Source organism: Contarinia nasturtii, unplaced genomic scaffold (genome assembly GCF_009176525.2).
Source record: "Contarinia nasturtii isolate CC-2019 unplaced genomic scaffold, AAFC_CNas_1.1 Cnas_scaffold_695, whole genome shotgun sequence".
Classification (NCBI taxonomy): domain Eukaryota; kingdom Metazoa; phylum Arthropoda; class Insecta; order Diptera; family Cecidomyiidae; genus Contarinia; species Contarinia nasturtii.
The window spans coordinates 7928696-7950676 of NW_022198046.1; the positions used below are offsets into that span (position 1 = coordinate 7928696).

The following is a 21981-nucleotide window of genomic DNA, read 5'->3' on the forward strand; positions in this document are numbered from 1 at the left end:
AACAACATACGATACGAGAAATGAGTAGTGAACTGAGGAAAAAATTGAAGAAGAAGAAACATATTAACAACAACAATGCAATGCAATGATTGTGCAGTAACAAAACAAAAAAGAGCATCGAAGAGAGCGAGCGACAGAGAGAGACAGAGCGAGAAAAAAACAGGTAGAACATATAATAAATACATGCAGGCCACAGGCTAAAAAGTGTACAGGTACATATGCATTGCTATACACACTGTCTGCCCGTCATTTAACAAACATATCGTGTTCTCTCTCTTCGATCCGTTCGTACAACTACCATGCTATGTTCGCGTGTGTGAATGTTACGTGAGTATAGGTAATCGTACCTGTGTGTTGTAATCCCAATTAAAATAGTGTTTATCATCGTATTCTTTTCTTTCACACTGCTCTACAGCGTACATTCTATACACCGGTTTCCTTTTGGCTACTCTATTTCATGATTATTATTGTTTTTATACGTGCGCTAGTATGTGTATTGGAATTGTTATTGCCCGTACTGTTGCCGAGATACGGTCGCATACACTTCCAATTCTTCAGTTTCCATCGTTTCATTCGGTCGCTCGCACATGTACACATCAAACAACAGTCATATAAGAAATATAACGTTTTTGCATCTCTTTACTTTTGACTTTCTTCATCAGTCGCTTTCGTGCCCAGTGTCTGTTCTGTTTGAACGTCTGTTCTTCGTTATTTGAACAAAAACACTATGAACGTTTCATATGCAATCTATATGTTTTTTTGTTTACATAATTACCAAGTGTATACTTACATATATTTGAAGAATTTATTGTTTTCGTTTCAATGGATGAACTTTTTTTTCTCTCAAATCGGAACAATAGCCGAAGGAATTTCCTTACATCTGTACAGTTTACATATACACATTGTGTCCATTGCTAACCGATTTTCACTTTCGACACAACTCAATTACATGTTGGCGCTACAATTTCACCATTTGAAATTCCGTAACAAGAGAAAGGAAAATAACAATAAATATGCCTTGCTTTGAGACACCTCTTTTTTCTTTGCAACGGTGGAAAATAGATATATTTTTTTTCTTCTAAATTCTAATTTCTTGAATTTACTTTCCCACTTGTTTGAAGTCAGTGGCCGAATAGTTTGAGTTTTTTGGCACCCTGTGGATTCCAGTCACATCTAAAGGGTTCAAAAGATCAAATCAAAAGAATACATAAAACTACACCAAATGAATCGTAATTTATTCTTAAATTCATTTATTTAAAATTCAATGATTTTTAAAGATCTGGACAACGATAAAACGATATTTAGGTGATAAAGATTCATTTTTATTACACTTGAAGTGTATTCGAGTGATATGCACGGCTCTATGTAGTCGGGAAATTTAAGCGAGACGAGGCTATGTGTTGCATTCTCCATTGTCGTTCTCGCCTTTATATTTCTGTTTTATATTTGACTACTTATAAAATGAGGATTTAACAAAAACAAATTTTCTCTAATGATTACAGTCTAATGGTATGATAAAGAGATAATGTATCTATGAGAGAAAAGGTGTTCGCAACTTAAACGGAAGAATTATATTAGAAAATATGAAAAACATATCGATTTTTCACATATCTGGTTATTCGTCACACCTTTTCCCTTTTCCAACAGAAAAAAATGCAATTTTAAATCTTAATTTATATACAGTTTTATACAGGAGTCAAAATGTTAATTATCAGACTCTTTCATAGGTATTTTTCCCCTAAATAAATTCATAACATAATTTACTTAATAGAACGTAATGCTTTTTCGATATTTCGGTAAATTCGTGGCGGTATAACGTCTTGTAGTGTTCGATTGTAATTCGGATGTGTTGAAAGTTGTTTGAAAAATGCTTTTGCATTGTTTCGTGTGTCCAAACTGCCTTCCATCAGGAAATTTGCGCAGGCCAAAATCAATTTATCACGATGTTCTCGGTTCAAAGTATAGATTTTCTCATATCCTAAACGGCCAACAATTCGACTACACAAATTCGCTGTTGTTGTACGAACAACGGCATTTTGGTGTGTTGCACCGCGTGTTAGTATGACTTGAATCACCTTTGTTGGTGGCAAATTGTCCGACATTGCGCTCAAGGCACGGAATGCATCTGCCCGTAAAAATTTATTCGTATCGGCTGTTCGATTGAATAATTGTGTGGTTAAATCTTCGCATTCGGTCTCCAATTGTTTGGAATGTGTTTGAAAAAATTCAGCTGATGCTTGACACGCCGATCGTGATACTTGTGATCGTAAATTTTTCACTTGTTTTGATAATGCCACACAATATGCATGGATATGTGCATCCACAATGTCCGGATGATGTCTTATTAGTCGAACGAAATTTTGTAATCCAATCATGGTCGTCTCCCAATTCGGATTGTCCAATTGATTTAAGCAACTATTTGATGCCTCTCGTGGCTTATCAAATTTACGCAAATTTGCCGCAAACAAGGCAGCCGATTTTGAATTTGGTCCCGATGTTGCACTCAATGGATACGCTTTAACGGGGGTGACTTTATTTCGTCGTGAAATAATAGCTGGACGCAATTTCGGAATGGGTTTATTGATAATTTTTTGATCACCAATCGGGACGGTCATTGTTTTCGCTGTATTTTCACGCATCGCTTGATAATCCGAACTCTCCACGCTACTTATTATACTTATCGAATCACTTTCGGACTGTGGATCATTTTCATCTGAACTTGGTTTATGCACAGACACATAGGGAGCGTCTAATAATTGTTCGGGTTGCGTTTCAATATGGATTTCTTCGGTCTGTTCAATACCATCAATTGCATCGTGATCATGAATCATCGCATTTGTTGTATGCGATTCGACAGCAATTAATTTTTCATTATTTTCATTTTGAATATGTTCGAGTGATGTATCAATTGCCTCATTTTCTACGTCAAGGTTATCAGCGGTGGTGGCAACCGATTTTTGGGAAATAATTTCTTCGATGGACGATTGTCCAATTGAATAAGCACTTTTGGTTCTATCCAAAGCGCCAAGGCTACTTGCTTCATCTTGTATGCTTCTCGTTGTTGCGGTTGATGCATGCGATAATGGTCGTTGGCCTTCATTGGCCACAATCGATATATCCTCTCCATCACTGTCCATTTGTGTTGCACCACCATTTTGAGCATTATTTTCCACAAATTTGTGCGGCGTTAATGTATGACTTCCATTCGTGAGTCCATCATTTTCAATGGAAACTCGCTCGAATTCAGATTGTTGAGCATTTTTTCGATTTAATTCTTCGGTATGTAGTCGACGTTCCTCGTGACTCGGTGATTTTAATTGACTGGCATACCTGAAATGGATAGAAAACATGAAATCAGACAAAATTTATGAATATTTCAAATGGAAAAACAACCGGCGACGATTTTATTAAATAGAAATCGCGATAAGTAACATGAAATGGTATTTATTCAAAAATGGATTTCAAACAAAACCGTTCCGAATTTTATTTGAATGGCATAAAGGGACGACACTAAACTCATTTTCTCCGAATTCAATTTGAACTTGACCAAATTTGCCTACATTGAGATTAGATTCGGTGTAAATATGTATACAACAGTGAAATAAAATAAATAAAATTGTATGAGTTGGGGTGATTCGTGGAAAACCTCATTTTGCATCGCACAGTTGGTGATTAATGGTAAATATTTACGAGCCGCTTGACCTTCATAAATAATTTTGTGTGTATATATTATTTGGTTTGTTATGTGAAGAGAATGACATTTTGTGAAAAGCGTTTCGTATGTAAATTATTTGTTATAATTGAGCACGCAAAATGTATAAAAATGCGTCACTGGACGCGCTTAAAATTCAACGAGCTCGTGTTGGACTCCATTTGATATTGAATCATTGATATAAATAAAGAATTACACTGTTAGTTTTTGCCGTTCATTTAACGTCATTGGGAATATCTTTGCTTGTGTGTCGGTTGAACGAATTCATTCGAAGAGAAAAAGGAAACTACATTATTTGATCACATGACCACGATGGCGACTGAATAATGTCTTTTGTCTCTAAATCTAATTTAATGGACATTTTGTGTACATAATACAAACAAAAAAATACATGTCTCTTGTGTAGAAAAAGCATGCAATCGATTTCATTGAAATTGCGTTGCAATTTCACCCTTATCCGTTCTTCGTCACATTGATTCGAGGCTTTAGCATATCATTGATTGATGCACATGGACAACATGCAAATGTTAAGGTTTTAATATTTCATACTTAGATTCAAATTAATTTTTCGCTTTTTATTTAATTAGTGAAAAATACGGGACATTGCAGTCCATGGAATTGACTGTGGAAGCAGTGTTCGTGTAATGTGTCATTCAGCGGTTCCGTGAATTACGAATTCGAATTAATTATTCGATAAAATCAAGAGTCAGCACATAAATCCCCAACGATAGCAAAGTCGCATTTATAATAATTGTCAAAATACTATAGATATTTTCTCGTCGATAAGTTCACCCTCGTCGTTTGCTGCGACGCTTGATGAAATCGCTTGACATCTCTCACCTTTACTAAGTGCAACAATCCAAATTTATCGACAATACCAAATGATTTTGTTAATATTTAATGCAGTGCGCTTACAGTGTAATACAACATTGTTTTACCCCAAAAAAGCAATACTTCCCTCCCTCGACATCGAAAACTACATCAAGAAAACGACAAAAAAGCAGCAATCGCTTTTTTAATCTAAAGTCAATTTCGATTCGGTTGCTTTCAATGAAAAACAAAAGGTAATTCTTTTGTGTTTGGTTAAAATTGCAATGGCGAAAAAAGCATGCTGTAACACGCACTTGTTATGCTTACAAAAAGGCCGGCAAATATCTGTTTGTTTGAAAATTTGTGTAGTAAGGCGACTGCATGTTTTTAAAATGATATTAAAGAGGACAACAAACGTATCCGATGTACATTAACTGAAATCTGTTTGTTTAGCGACGTTTATGTTTGATATGAACGGCGGCATGTAATTGAGTTTAAGCATGCAAATGCATTCATATGACGATATTTTGTGTTTGATTTAGCCATAAATTGAGCGAACGCGAGCGCACCATTGCGCATTCAATTTTTTTTTTGAAAGGTAAATTGCATGCGATCATTTAACTTCGGCTATTCTATTGTCCACTCGGACCGATGTTTTTATTCTGTTTTATGTTTATTTCAAAATATTTCAATCGATCGTTACACATTTGGAATTACTTGAGGGCAACGCACTCCAGCTCAGACAAAGCTCGAAGCATTCGTTAAACTTAATTGAAATTTATTTTCATTAAATGTAGTACAAGCGCGTAGCAAAAGTGATAATTTCATAAATAAGCACTTGTATTGGGCGGCTATATAAATAAAATTCCATCATTTAGATATAATTATAATAAATGGGGGGCGAATTGAAAAATCACATACTTTTTTGGATCGACCGTGATTGGTATGATTGGCGTATGATTGAGTAGAAAACTATTGTATTTATCATCCACTAAGCAGGACACTGTATTTAGGTCATCCGGTTCAACTTTTCGATGCAAACACATGCAATAGTGCCGAAAGAAGTCCGGATAGTTTTGTAGAAAATACCTGTGTCGACGATTGTGTAATTCACTTTTAGCTGACGTGGGCGATGCCACTTCATCATTTAATTTTATGTACGCTATTCGATCACCACTTGTAATTTGCTCAATTTTCATACTCTCTTCAAATTGTTCGGTTCGTAAATTACCATTTTGTTGAAGATTACTACTTAAATAATGACTTTCAGTCTCATTCGAAGGATTCGTATTATTGCCACCACACATATTTGTTTGTATTAAATTCAACATTATAAATATTTCATCGAGAAATTCTACTTTTCTTTGTTAAACACGAATAATAATTTAAAATTTCAACAAATGTTTTTCATCGAAAAAAAATTTCTATTTCGAAAAAAACTATTACGTTTTACACAGAAATTACACACTTATTCTCATTTACATCAAAAATGTCCTCTTTTCATATTTTCAGTGGAGTATTTTCTTGAATAAAAATTTGGGACAAAAATCCAATTGGACTGAATCTGAAAATCGAACAGCTAGTGCTCACAACAATGCTCAATCACAGAAAACAATCGCCGTCTTTATCAATTTAGATCAACACGTTTCATTAAAAAAAAAAAAAAAAAGCGTTTTGTAACATTTATAAATTCATCCGACATTGGTATTTTTCTCATTATTTTTTTTATAGTGGCTTTTCCAAGTTTAAAAAAGTGTGTCTACTGCCTGGGAAAAATTGTGCTTTTGCATGTCCTGTTTATCGACTGAACTAAAAAACAGTACTGGTCACCAATTTTATATTAATGCCACTATAACGAAGTGCTCAACACAATGTGCGAGTGAGTGTATGTATATGAATGTGGACGTTTTGTGTGTAGGACGTGTGCTCTCATTTGCGTTTCATTTTTTATTCAGGCTACCACACGATATAGCTTTGGGCTACGTGTTTCCGTTACTTTTCCACATTGCGGCCAAATGTGTATGTGTTAGTGTAAGCATATTCCTTGTGCTTGTTTTGATTTTCTTATATGCTTTTTTCATGCCTTAAGTGGATTTGTTCCAGTGGTGTATTTTTCACCGCATATTCATATTTTCTATTTGGATCATACGATTTTTCTATTTTTTTCTATTCGTCGCAGTTGTAGACTTTCTACGCATTTTCCGTGAATGGAAAAATCACTACCGTCTATAATGAAACAACCATTAAATCACGGCCATTATCTAAAATATATTATTATTGACGACGTCTCATCCCAACTTCAATCGCAAAACACTACACTGTGAACAAAGTACAATTAGTATTACACAAAATATTTTACCCATTTGCTTAAATCCCTTACTATGAAGTGTGAACATAGTAAAATGAAACAATGCAAGGACTTGGTAGAGACAAAGAAGAATTTACGTTACTATGTAAAATATTCGACAACAATTTTCGATCATTTTTGCAGTGCTACTGGTTAGAATACTATATTTAACCGACAGTTAATGGCTTTGTGTGATTTGAACCGCTTTGATTTTCTTCACGCGTATCACTCACAATGAATTTCTATTTGGTTGAATGTGGTAACGTTCGAATGAAAGACATACTGCACTTAATAATAGACTTCAATAAAATAGTATGAACACAGCATATTTCGCCTTTGAATACATTTAATTTGTAATTTCATCGAATGAAAACCACAATTCATTCGGATATTTTAAGTGTATGTGTATTTTTATCGTGTGCATTTAATATGTTTCACACGTACACAAAATACATGCAGCTTGTGTATAAGTGTTTGCACAAGTGTTCCCCATACAATTTAATGGAGATTTAATTGTTTTGTTAGAGTTGTCCCGGCGCCGAATCGTGTGGGTTCATGTAATGTACTCGCTTTCGATGGAAAGCGAAACGTAATTGAATGGAACTAATCAATGAAGAGCGAAAGCACAGCAGTGGCGCTTAGAAAGCTGTCCGGGTAGGACAATCAATGGGTATACGGTAAAAGAGACCGCTTGATTAAAATGCCTGATTGAACAAAAAAAGTTGTTGTTATATTTCAGCTGTTACAACTCGATTTCAATGTCAAAAACTTGAGCTGCACATTTTTTTTTGTTTATCACCAGTTCTTTTTTTCGCTCGTCAAAATAAATTGAATAAACGTCACATATGTCTCTCATCATTTTGATTCTCCATCGCTAACTGTTTATATACTGAATATATATATATTCAAAATAATGCATTGTGGGGAGTCTTGTTCTCGAAAACATAAAAATCTACCAACAATTATGTTGAATTAATCTTCGGCACGATGAAAATAAGCGAAATGTAAAGAACATGCGACTTATTTTGATTTATATCCGATGATAAGGTGATTTTATGTGTTTTGTAGCGACATCAATTTTATTACGATTTGAATAAATAATTTCGTGGTTTTTGTGATTTTAGGTTGATGGTCATTTCACTGTTTTGCCGCACATATGATCGATATGGGTTTTCGACGTATTTATGTTCTTTCGGATTGTTTCTTATGCAAATAAAAAAACGTATTTTATATCAAGCATAAGTTCTATAGACGTCCGATTGATTGTGGCGCCCCAAAGTTCCAATTCATATTAATTACCGTCATTTCCATTGCCACTTTAGTTCTTCTTGTTTCTCTTTTTTGCCATGTCGTTTTCATTGTTTATATGTTTCAATATCGCTATGAGTTAATCGTTTGAACTTTTCTTTCGTCCCCCCCCATTATTTGAATATTGGGTCGATCGATAGAAACCTACTTTTTTCCAATCTTTTCGCCAAATCAGCTGCTCGTTTAAATAAATAACTATTTTTTTTGCGCCAAAAGAACAAATCATTTCTGTCTGTCTGGTAAATCTAGGATCTTTCTCAAATGAGGTGAAAAAAATGAGGTCACACTCACCGAATATCGTGCAGAGTTTTCAATGGTAAATTCGATTCGCTCGACGATTCGTCTAAGTACTTGTCGACATTCACGAAACGCTTCGGTGGCGGCTGTGAATATTCATCAGGATGCGTTGAAGGTCTTGATTCATCATTGGAGCTTTGGCTATTCAAAGCACCTAAAACATACAAATATCGCGTGAACGGTCAATTTTGTGAAAAATTAAAAAAGTAAATAATAACAATTGTAATGAATATGTAAGGCAATATCAAGAACTTTGCTGAATGTTTTATTTAGAACGTTGGCATTTGGATTATGTGTTATTCACAGTGCATACAAAGTTTACATACCATGAGAATAATTTTGGTAATCATTTCGGACGGGAATATTTGTGCTGGTATGGAATTTTCTCGGCAATGATCCATTCGATCTCATTGCAAAACTATTGTTATTTGGATAAATTGAGTAACGATTGGTACTTCCATGATAATAATTTTGATCGATTTTATTTCGTGCTTCGATATTTGATTCCATCGATGGAAACCTGTTTTTGATCAAACAATCGAGAATGTATTTTCGTGATTGATATCAATGACCCAAAAAAGTTAGATGTCAATTGGGTTAAAAGAGACAGAATACTTATTAAATTGATTGCATTTCTCACCTTGAAGCAACTGGTAGCTTCGACAATTTACTACCATCGACATGGTTCGGTTTATATGGTCCAATTTTTGTGTCTCTACGTGTGAGGTCGGGGAATGATTGTGACTGTAAGTTTAGCTTATGAAGACCTGCAATTGAAAGCACCAGCGTGTTTTATTTAATTGATACGTGTCTCTATAAATAACTCATTCATATTTAAGGCAGAGGAATAGACCCTTCACATACTTTCTTGCTGAAAAATCTCAAAAATGTGAAAAGAAAATACTTACCGGTTGGAGGAAATCTGATATGACTAGTGGGAATCTGTGCCGCCATGACAAAATGTGTATTTTTATCATCACGCTAAAATGAGAAAAATGACATTGAAGTTTCGATTGTCTTAAAAAAAGTTGTAAGTTTAAATTTAAGAATATTTTTGGTCGTGTTTTTATTCATTATTCATTTTGCACCCAGTTTTCGAAAATTACATTTTTTTATTCAACTTAATATTCAAAGTTCTAACAAGAAACATGCGATCGCCAAATATCGAAACATTTAAAAAAAAGCTTGACCGTTGACCGTAGCTCCATTGAAAGTTTGGGCATTCAAATGAATGGAGCTTTCGCTCTATTCAAAGCGTACGCATTTTCTGGGTTATACTTGTTATCCACGATGTGGTCATTCCTGCCGTTTTACCGCGAGTATATCATTTGAATGAACGATGAATAAAAACTGAAAGTCGAACCATTAGTTTATTATATTCTTGTCAGCGATAGAAAATCGATATTGTTCAGTAAAACCATTTTTAATATTAGATTCATTAGATTCGATGGTCAATAGAAAAAATGTAATAGACGAAATGGTTTTACATTTAAAAGTAACATTACTTTCTGTAAATAATTTTTCAATATTCACTGTGACGAAATCAACATTTACTCAAGGATTCAATTGAAAATTTGATTGTAACCGAACAATCATAATTTTGTGGAATATTTTGCATTTTCGTAATGGTAAAATTCCCACAGCAGTCAATGGAGGTTTCACCAATTAAAATTCATGTAATAATACACACCGTATATTTTTTTATCGTAACAGGAGCATAACCAACAATTCGACAAAGGAACATTTTTGTTTCGAATAAAATCACAACAAAAAGAGCACAAATCACACAATTCCTTAAAATCAAATTGGCCAACTACAAAAAATTCAATGTGATTGCACTGTAATTGGACAGACAGACACACACTGGAAACCAACACAAAGTTCTATTTTTAGCTGCACATTTTATGTAAATGAAAAATCACAAATTTATAAGATATTCTTCTATTTTTTCCGGTTTTTTCTTCATTAATATTATGGAATTGGTTTGAAAGACATAGAGGTGAATAGACTTGAACGAATGAATTGTGAGGATTCAAAAATTCATGTGAATATCGATGGAATGCCACCAAACGACTGACGTTTCCATGTGAGTAGTAAACTACTGGAAAAACGAAAGCCCAAGTTTTTCATTTGTTTTTGTATTTAAGCAAATTTTCCAACGTTGTGATGTGTTTCATCCATTAAAAGCGGCATATATGAACTGTCTACTGTGCCAGTCGTTTTCTTTGACACGTAATACGTTCACACTGTTCAATTTAAATTGTAAAATGGTATGCTACAGCAGCAAAACATTACTATAACGTTTCTGTTTGTGTAATGTACATGAATTTGTACTGGTGTGCTTGGTTGTAATTTCATCGGTTTTAACGCGAATGTCGCGAGTTGTATGTAATTTTCCTGTCAGTTTATTGGGGCATTTTCACCCATCAGTCCAATTGCACATTCCGTCGAATCGGGAATGCAGGTGTACCGAAAACTGTTTACTTCCAAAAGAAATTTGTTGCTTGTACTATTATACCGTTGCTGCGAAAATTGCAAAATCGATATATAAACAAAATGGAAAAAGGCGTCATGCGATATTCCTGGAAAAGTAACTAAAAATCGCCGAATTTATTCAAAATTTTGTGTCATTCCTGTGATGCTGACATTTTCATTGCTGAGAAAAATGCCTTGCGTTTTTTTTTTTTAAATATTGCCATGTGCCGTTCAATGGGAATGAGATCGCGTGTGCATGGGGTGTGTCAATCAATCAATCACAATCAATTTGGCACGATAAGCACGCAATCTGACCGATTCGCTTTACTAAAATAATCATACATTGTACACGTTGTTTCATTGGCATTACACTTTTGAACTTTTCATCGTCCGACTCAAAATTGATTTTAAATAACATGTTATAATGCAGTATTTTTTCCAAATGAATGCGGCTCATTTTAATACGGAACACGCATTTTCGGGATTAGCGTAAAATCATAAGTAACATCTAAATTGTTTTCAGCTTCAAAGGCTAATCTTGTACTTCATCTCATAATTACCGCTTTAAATTGGATTTCATAAAAAAATCGTTTATCTGAAACAAAAAGCAACTTACCGGCGTGACCTTTTGATATGCATATCCATTGTCTATCTCCGAACTCGAACCCATATTGTAGGCGCTTAAATCTTTCATCGATCTTCGCATTAGATCGATGCTTCTGAAATGAACAAAACAAAACAAAAATGATTATTGGAAAAAGATTGAAACATTCGCCAGTGTAACGATACATCATATTAAATTTAAAGCATATAAACGATGGCCATTCGGAGTGGTTTCATTTCATTTGATATGTCTGCATGCAACCCTAGTCAAGGGCATTTTAACGACTGCATCAACTGGCCATTCAAAGCAAATAAACGCAACTAGGTGAACATTTAAAGAAACGATTTATGGATTTCATATTCTCCAATCATCATTATGAATCTAGCTATAAAGCGTGTGTTGTACGTGGTATACGAAATGAGCAAGTGATGAATAATTAAAATAAAAGCAACCAAACACGTGGAATGTTTTGTAATTTCAGAGTCTTTCCAGTCGATGATACTTCATGTCATTCATTCTAAATGATTATTACTACTGAAGGATTACCATATAAGTTGAACGTTTAGATTTCATATCGATTATTTTGAATTTGATTGAAGTGATGAATAAATGAAAATTTCACTCCATATCACAAGTTTCTGCAGCCATTGTTCGAATATTTTCCAACGACTTTCTACCTTTAAGTTCACTATTTCGAGATATTTTATGTGAGTCGGATTTCTTTGATTATACAGTATTTTAAAGATACTGCAGTATTTTATGTATATTCTCAAATACATTTCTTATCATTCTTATTATTAATATAATTTTCATCAAGACAATTTCAATATGATACGATGATAATTTTTTACGTTATTTAACTATTTCTCACGCAAACCACTCATTAAGCTCTGATTGATCTAATAAAACTACGCCAAATAAACAAAGTTTAATCTAAAATGAAATACTACACCGTCCAAACAACGCAATTTTTATCTAATCATCTTGCATTAAATGAAGACACCAATTCCGTGTGCCATTAAAACTCTGGTAATATTTATATTCTTCAATCTATATTTTTTAGTGAAAAATCGATGAAAAGTTACTAAAATGTTTAAATTCGACTGTTTTGAATTATAATAAGAAATTTCCATACATTTTTTATTTTGTAAAGGATTGACAAAATCTGATATTTATATAATTACGAACTCAGCAAAATTTGCTATGTATTTTTTTGTTCTACCACCATTAATTTAATTTTTTTGTTAATAAAAAGTAGTTTTTAATGCTGTGCAGTTATTTTTCTAGAAAAAAATAAAACTTGACATTGAAATCGTAAATATGTTATTGTTCTTGATATTTCAAACATTGTAAACATAATTGTAAACAATAAAGGATTGGGTATAGGGTATAACAATAAAGTCAGGAAGTTTATTGTACGCAATGGAAATTCCGCCGTTATTCCAAAACAATGTTGGGATGATTCAACAAAAACGATATTTTTATGAATTTCAAACCAAACATAAATAAACACCACTGAATCTGGCTGGGTACTCTGTGTTCCATGCAAACATATTCAATATGTTTCTAAAAAAGATAATAAATAGCACGTGGAAAATGCGCTGTTATTGTACTCAATTTTGAGTGTGTTCAGTCGATGATGTTTCGTGTCATTCATGTTAAATGCTTATTAATATTGTATAGTACTACGTTTGCTGTTGTGGTTTTGTTTTGATAAAACATAAGCTTTTCCACTTCAACTGGTATTGTGTATGTGATTGGTTAATACTAAGGGAAATCACATTGTTTTTGCTGAACAAAAATTAAAGGAAATGTTTGAACTTAAGTTTAAAAATATAATTGAATGAACTGTGTGCGGATGACATAAAACTAACCAGAAGAATGGGCTTGTTGGAAATAGCAAGAAATGATATGTGACATATTAGAATGTGTCTTTTTTTGTGTGTTGAGGTAAAATGATTGTTGCTTCTCAATGTTGCAACCCAAATGGGGTTCGTACTTTCAATTTTATTTGATTTTAATTTGATTGCTGTCGACATAAATTCGCTGGCGAATATTTGTGCTTTATAACCTTTAGTATTTAAACTGTATCTTTCGACAGTGCGCCTATTCGTATACGTTATAAAATGCAAAAGAAACCGAATTTCCATCAGAGTGTCTATGTTATTAAATCATAATAAAGGATTTGAATATAAAAGCAGAATTTTATGCCAAGGCTATTGAAATTACCTATTTGAATCACTGGACGAATAATTGTACGCCATTTGTGTTGGATCAAAGCGTTTTTTCGACGATACGGGTGAAACCGAACCAATACCTGCGAACACATATAAAATCGATTTTTTTTGCAGAAATTAACAACGAAATAGAAAATTGTATTCTATTTTGTGTTTTATTTTACTAACCAGCAGTGATCCAATCAATGTCCGCTCCAAAATAATAGCTTGATATGACTTGAGGTGGCGTCGGTATTCGTAATGCATAATGAACCGATCCTTCAGGCGTCACCGATGGAAGTTGCTTTCTCGATAAGCGCGCTTTAATGGCAGCTATCAAACGATGTGCCTCTTTTTCATGTCGTAACGTTTCAGTCACTTCTTCGAGAACAGTTTTTGGCGTACTGATTTGCCCGAGAACAGCTAAAACGTCCAATGCTGCTTGACGAACTCGTTTCTTCTGATCATTGGCCGCTTCTGCCGATTTTTTTACCAACGTGTGTAAATCGAAATATGTCGAAGGAAATGTCATCAATGCGTAAAGAACCATTTGTAACGCATTTTCACGAAACTGAAAGCGATGAGAAAATCAATAGTTCGTTATATGATTAATAAGAAAGTTCGTTGACTTATCACTTATTTATTAAACAAACAGGTAATTTTAGGCAAATGCGGAAGTATGTTTGACTGAACTTTAGTGGTGTATTTATAAGAACCGAAAATAATAGTTACGATGTATTTATAAAAAAATGTGTTTGGCTTTTAGTTGTTTATTTTCCGATGGAAGTGATAAAAATGAGTTAGTTTTCGATCGAAAGTACATTTTTCTTTTGCTATAAAATTGTAAACTCACCCTTGAGCTATGGGTCTTCAAAAAATCATCGGATATAAGTTTGATCACAACGGCTGTTGGTGGTAATCGCTGCATTAACGCTTTTGCCACACGATTACCTCCCGGTCCACCTTGTCTGCATAGTCCAATAATAATTTGCGTCGCTCTTGATTCTAGATTTTCTAATGGAAGCCTTGAAATCAAATTAACAAGTATTCGCCTTTTGTCATTCAACACATCTAAATTTTTCTCCGATGACAGTAATGTCCGTAACAATGACTCCAAATACGGTTGAATCGATGCCAAATTATCTGTCGATTTAAGCATTTCCTCAATCGCCACCATTGCATTCGTCCGTAAACGCCAATCCTATAATAAATTCCATGCAATATTTGTTTGATTTGAATTTCATTGAATTTTTTCGCCATTTATAAAAATATTTGCTTTTGAATTATTCACTTTACGTCACATATGAACCAGCAGGGAGCTTATTACGCAGTTGAAACATTCAATGGAAAAATCTTTAAATTAATTGTTGAAACATAAAAAATGTCTAAGTCTTTACGACTGAAGATTGTCATCATTCATTTCTTTGACACGCCAACAAGGCTATGCATAAAATACACTTTTTGATTCACAGTTTTTTTTTTCAAAGAAATTTTAATTCTCACAATTGAATTTTATATGTCATTTTCAACAAAGAATTCATGAGTTTTTATAGTAGCGGAAAGAAAATGTCCATTCAGGTTGGAAAAATTATTTTAAATTTTACTGCAGTCGACAGCATTTCCCATTTTAATTGCGATATTATTCCGTATCGTTTTTTTGCACGTGGCACGACTTTTCCTTATCCAGTTTTTTGACACGATGGATTAAAACAGTCTTTTAATAAAATGTTTTATGAATGTTGATTACATAAATACTTGCAAATTCTTTTCTTTTCTTGAATGGAAACATTTTATTATTAAATTTAAATGGTTGATAAACCATACCGAAGTCGATTTGAATATGGATAAGTTTTCATAAGTTTCATAGTGAAAATAAACGTCGAATTACGTAAAACCTGGAATGCCATTTATCATTCATCGTCTATCTCAATGCATGAATTATATCAGTAGAGTTATTTTAAACGTTTATACGTCATTAAGTGTATATGTTATGATGGTTGAGGTGCCATGCAATAGACACATTTAATGGAAAATTGCCACATAATGAAAAGTGGCATAATAAATGAGCGCAGAGATAATCAAGATAAAGTGTTTCGTTACAAAGTCTTTTGGCCATTAATGGTGGTGTTATTCAATTATTATTATGCCAACGAAATGAGTATGTGCCTGTGTGAGGATAATGCACGTAGCCAAAACCAAAACATATCTTATATTCGTCAACAAGATAAGCACCACGTTGGTGTGTCATAATTTTTGACTATGTTGATTTTTCAGGCTGCCCATTTTTCTATACCATTTTTCATGGGGCAATTTTTATTTTGATCTAAAAACGCTGAAATTCAATCGCTTGTTCTATTTGTTTTCTTTTTTGTTGTTCCAAAAACACAACAATTACTTTTAATATAAATGACGCGAAAATGCATACAATCCCGACGTAATTATGTCTAATTACATAGAAAAGGATTTACTTTTCAAGCGTTGAAAAAAAAAAATGAACAAACAAACGGGAACAGAGAGTCCGACGCATATATATATATATGAACATTAACGTCGGTCATAAAGAATGTAAATTAAAAATGGAATTGGGTCGAGAATGAAGCGAAAGGTAAAATTGACGGTGGTATTTCTCGAGTCTAGAGAAAATCGTCGAGTGAAAACTGAAAAGTGCTTAATGACCACAAGCTATTTTTCAAATCGCATACACACACATAACGTATTTTAAATTTCGCATCTTAATGCGCATTTGGGTATTGACACGCAACAGAAATGTGGACCAGCTGACTGAATTTTACTTTCATTTGGCTTTTTTTTCACATCCACTTTTACAATATGAATCGAATGATTTGTGTGGCGATAACGTTCCTGACCCGATACATGCTCGCCACGAAGTTTTTATTGAGACATTATACAAATGCAACATCACCCTCACAAATCATAATCACCTGATATGAGTAACAAGATAGCATGTCGGCGGGGCAACATTCTACATTTTCTTTTATATGCGCCAAAAAAAACAGCGGTGAAGCGATTTATAATGGCCCATTCTTTATTCGACTACACATTCGTATTTTCCGTTGTTCTTAATGACCAGAAGGGAGAATTTTTAATTACGACCAAAATGATGAACCGGCTATATTGCAAACTCACCCGTCGATCGAAATCATATTTTCGCAGTTGAATGATTCGACAATACGAGAAAGAGAGAACGAAAGAATGTTGGAAAAAGAATGAAAAATGTCGGTGACCCAGATTTTCCAAATTGTATATTCAATTTTTCGGCTAATCAAAATACAAACAATGGGGTGATAAGTTTTGATTTTCATCGCACGCACTTGTAGGCACACATATGGTGCGCACATTCCGTGAAAGAATATCGTAAATATTACCAACCATAATCTAGATTAACCAGTTGAAAATATGCCTACTACTGGGTGAAAAACTTAAATGGTCACCCATTCATGTGGTCCAAATCAGACTAGAAAAAATTCCAACAACACATTATTAGTCAAATGATCTGCGTGAAACTCGATCGAAAGTAGAAAAACTAGGCCGCTACGGTCACATTGAATCGACTGCTTTTGTTCACGAAATATGGAAGATATACGGATATTTTGACACCGGGTGTCAGTGGCGGCGGCGTCAGAAGTGGTGGTGACGGGCAACAATGGGTTTGCCACAACGAAATTATCCTTATGTCAAACATTTAATTTGCACATATATTTTTCGTTTTCTATTGATTTTTCGCATGATTATGAGTAAATTGAATTTATTTGCCCCAAAAAAAAAGCCAACACACTTTGAATTAAGAATATGTGTATGTAAAAACTGGCATACATGTAATTTTAATAGAAATCATTTCCGTTTTCAATCGCTGAATGTTGTATGTTTTTTTCTATTAAAAAAGGCAAACGGTTCACCCAATTACATGCGACGTGCCAAGACTAGGTCAAATAAGCGCTTTGAAATTCATATTCTTTAATAAAATAAATAACAACAACAAAAAAATATCCACTCAGCAAGCGTTTGATTTCACCACTTTGATTTCATTCATACGAATGGATGGACGGGGAAAAAAAATTACTCGTTATTTGGAAAAAAGTGATTCAATTCAGTCGTATTGATTTATTGATTGATAGAAATTATGGAAGGCAAAAATAATGACATATGAAACCGATTCGAAAAATAAACAAAGTTGCGCCAAAAAAGCAAAACAAAAATCATTATTATGAACTTCAACAATAACATGCATGGAACGCTTTTATAAATTCTATAACACCACTAATGTGTCGCACCTGAACAACATGAACCTGGCAAAAGGAAACCGAAACAATTTTTTTCCAAACTGAAAAAAAATAGAGAGTGATGAAATAGAAAAGAAAGCGATTCGTGATTCGCCTGCATTTTAAGTAATGTAGATTCCACCCTCAAATCGGTCTTCGGTTTTCCTTTTTTTTTGTGTTTGTGTGTATCGATGTCGGCGGTTGTCAGGTTGTCGCATTTAAACACTTAATTCTAACTCGTATTTTTTTGGCACAATTTACGCAAACGTACGGAATAATTCGAGTGGCATTGTTTGAGTTTAAGAATGACACATCGCGTGTGTCATTACTTATAAGATTTGTATGTTCGTTGCACATGTATAACAAAAGCATTTTTTTCGTTCCACTTCTTTTTTTCTAAGCACCATGCATAAAACAAACGAAGTGTTATTTAGATTTCATGATAAAACTATAAACTTATTCGGGTCGTTTTCGTCTCTATTTTTTTCTTTCTGCCATAGTAATAGCAAGCAGAGAATGAAAAATACTGACGGAAATTCATCGAATTTCTTATATAAGATTCGCGGCTAGTGACAAAGTGTTGAAAGTGTCAGATTATATATTTTTCAAATTGGCTTACCCCACTTTTTAAATTTCGTAGACAAAGCTCATCGACTAGGCCGAGGTCTTCCCATGATTTAATCTCTTTCCGAGTCATTTCTGGTGATGAAATTTCCTCCACAATCAAATCACTTGGTTTTGTGGTGTTCGGTTGTTTTTCCCCATTCGATGCATTCTTATCGATTTCAATTGGACCATTTTTATCATTTTCTTCGGATGATTTTGTTTCTATCATTGAATTTCGTCGTGAACGTGTTGGCGATACACTTGGGCTACGTTGTACTAAGTTATGTAATACTTCGATACTTTTGTGCGCTCCTTTTGGTGATAGAATCGGTTCGTCGGTTGAACTGTACGACGGTCGTCGGCTACGTTTGGCGGGCGATGCAGATTTATGTCGTTGTTTATTTGCTTCTGCATCCGATGTTGGCGGCGATGACGCCGTTATCACAATACTTGCCGTTTGTGGACGTTTTACGGTTAAAAAATTATTATTTACTTCTCGATCACGAACAATCGAAGATTGTTTTAAAACATTTTGATTGGCTCCGATTTGTTGTTCGACAATTTTTTGTATTGCTTTTTGTGCATCGTCATTGTCACTTTGTAAAACGCTATCGCTGTCTGGTGTTCGTAATTTTACTTCTTCACCGCCGAATGTGACGCGCTTTAATGAATTACGATTCGAATCAAGTACTTCGATTATGGTGCTGCCATTTGTATAATTGCTACCATTTGTTTCATCAATTTCACTGTCGGTCATAATGCGCACAACACCATTTTGTCCGTACATTGAGGATAAATCATCTTCGCTATTTTCACCAGCCACTTCATTCTCACTGCTATTACTGTTTGCTTCTAAAATTCGCATTGTGACAGCTGTATCTTGGATTTGAATTTCGGTTTCCATAATGATTTTTTCATTATCCGGCTTTTTAGCAATCACATTTATCGTTTGCACACAACCTTTTTCCGTTGATGTTGCTGTTGCAGCTGTTGAATTTCCATTACATCCAGCACTAAATGTCTTTACAGTTATGCTTGTATTATTCTCTTCATCGGCCGACGTTTCGTCGGCTTTATCACGCCAACATAATTCGGTGCGTTTAAATTTGGAATTCGATTCCGTGGATGATGGCACTGGATTCCAAACTCGGCCCGTTTCAACTGACGTTTGAGGCATGCACAACTCCAAAGATGGATCTTGTGTATTCGGCGTACTTGGTAAACCATAAACATTGCACAATAGTTCAAAATCTCGATATGCACCATGTGCAATATGTTCGGAAAAATCACGAACACCAACCATTTCTCTGATTCGTAAAAGTACCTTCAATGCAATTTCTTGATATGTAACTTGAACCATTTTATCAGTCAGCGCTCGAATGGCAGTTCGTACGATATGACTTTGTTTCGGTGTACCGAGCGATGTATAAACTAATGAGGGCATCGATAACATCACACCGACACATACTCGACCATCGAATTGTTCAAAATATGTTTTTTGTTCCATGCCCAAACTGATAATTTCCAACATAATCGTTTCTGGCATCGCCGTTTCCGTCATATATACTTTCAACGCATCAAGTGCGCCTTTACGAATGGCTGGCGCTGAATGGCCCAGATTCTCGACCAGGGGACAAATTAATGGCTGAAAATATTGATCAGATCGATCGGACATTACGATTAGCACGTCAATCAGCACTCGAAGTGCATGTTGTCGAACTTGCCATTCGGGATCACGAAGGCGTTCAGCAAATTCATCAAATATTTCACTGATTTTTATAGTGTCTGGTAAACGCTTGGTGCGTATTATTGTCTCCCATAGAGGTGTTAGTTGAACCATTGTTAAACTTCGTTTTTCATCACTTGAAATTGATGCACGGCGCACACTTCGATATGGCGAATTATTTGTGTTTGGTGTTCGAATCGAATTTGATGAATGATCATCTAAATTTGTTTGTTGCATTTCATTTTGTTCTTTTCGTGAGAATACTCGACGAAAAAACATTATTCAATTTTATTTAAATGAATTTATTTATAGCACAATGATTTTCTCTTGAAATTTCTATTGAAAATCCAAACAACACATTGAATGACACGCAACCATAAACTACATCGTGTTTATGGTGAATTTTTTTTGAATTAAACAGTTGAATTGGACACTCGATTCAATTGCAAGGAGCCCGTAAACTGAATCAAAGTTGGGGAATACGGTCGGTTTTATTGAGAACGGATTGGGTTCAACATGTTGTCTATTTCACTTACACGTTTCCATGTGCTACACATGCGTACACAATTTTGATTTCCAACAACTATTGTTCACCGCTTGAATTTTATCCCTCGAATGGAAAACATTGCCATTCCTATCAAACAATACTATGAATAAGACATGGTGTTTAGTGTTTATGCTGAGCTCCGAGGATTAGCTGTTGTAATCCACTTGAATAAAAAATATTATTTCAACAGCGATACTATGTACGTTGTACAATGTAGGGTGTTTCCCATATCTGTAAATAGAAAAATGGTATTTTTTAATTGAAAGTAGACAAAATTCTATGCTGGTTAGTAGCATCGATACAACAAAGCGATTTATATCAACACTTCCCGAAGCCAAAAACGATTGTTGCCTCTGAATATGAATATCAATCACTCCATTATATGAATACAATCTCATAGTGAAGAATACTTACAGAAAAAAACACCTAGAAGTACTTCCTCGAAATGCTGAGACACAACAGTCAGTCTCAGTTAATGTAACAAATTACAATATTAATTTTTGATTAATTTTCGAGTACGAATGGTTGGTGATGCTTAAGGCTGCTGATTCGGTTGAACTGCTGGCTGTCGCGGTGATCGTCTGTCTAATCCTGCCGGAATATCCCATCCAAACAGCTCACAATGTCCTATTCAAAAGTAAACACACACACGGAAATAATGTATAGATTATTGGCAGAAATGATTTTTTTTCTTAAATCTATACAAATGTTTAGATATCTCAACAGAAATTTATTATTATTTTCTCAATGTCATTAAATATTGCATACATATTTATCATCGAGCGCTAAAATAGATCATTCAAATAGTGTGCATTTCATTTAATATGTAGAATATATGCAAATGCAAATTTCTAATACACATACCTTTGATGAGAATGCATTTGGCGGCGACGATATCACGATCCCAAGATGTCTTGTGTACAGCCATTAGTAGTTGCTCGTCTTCGATTTCCAATTCATTTTCATCATCGACTGCATATGGCTGTTGAACAGTTGCATACGGTGCATCAGCATTGACTTGAGCATATTCCAATTTACCACTCACTGTGTTTA

General features: G+C 34.3%; 1 protein-coding gene across 1 annotated transcript; it reads right to left on the reverse strand.

The window, feature by feature from the left end:
- Positions 1 to 1286: 1286 nt before the first annotated feature.
- On the reverse strand, positions 1287 to 20660 carry LOC116340605. The gene is made up of 10 exons (XM_031767188.1): positions 18669 to 20660; positions 14623 to 14970; positions 13959 to 14340; positions 13783 to 13870; positions 11566 to 11668; positions 9383 to 9455; positions 9115 to 9241; positions 8801 to 8994; positions 8469 to 8628; positions 1287 to 3330 (listed from the first exon to the last, which is right to left on the reverse strand). The coding sequence occupies exons 1-10, from the start codon at positions 20658 to 20660 to the stop codon at positions 1761 to 1763; spliced, it is 5037 nt and encodes a 1678-aa protein (XP_031623048.1). The 3' UTR covers positions 1287 to 1760.
- Between the last annotated feature and the right edge of the window lie 1321 nt (positions 20661 to 21981).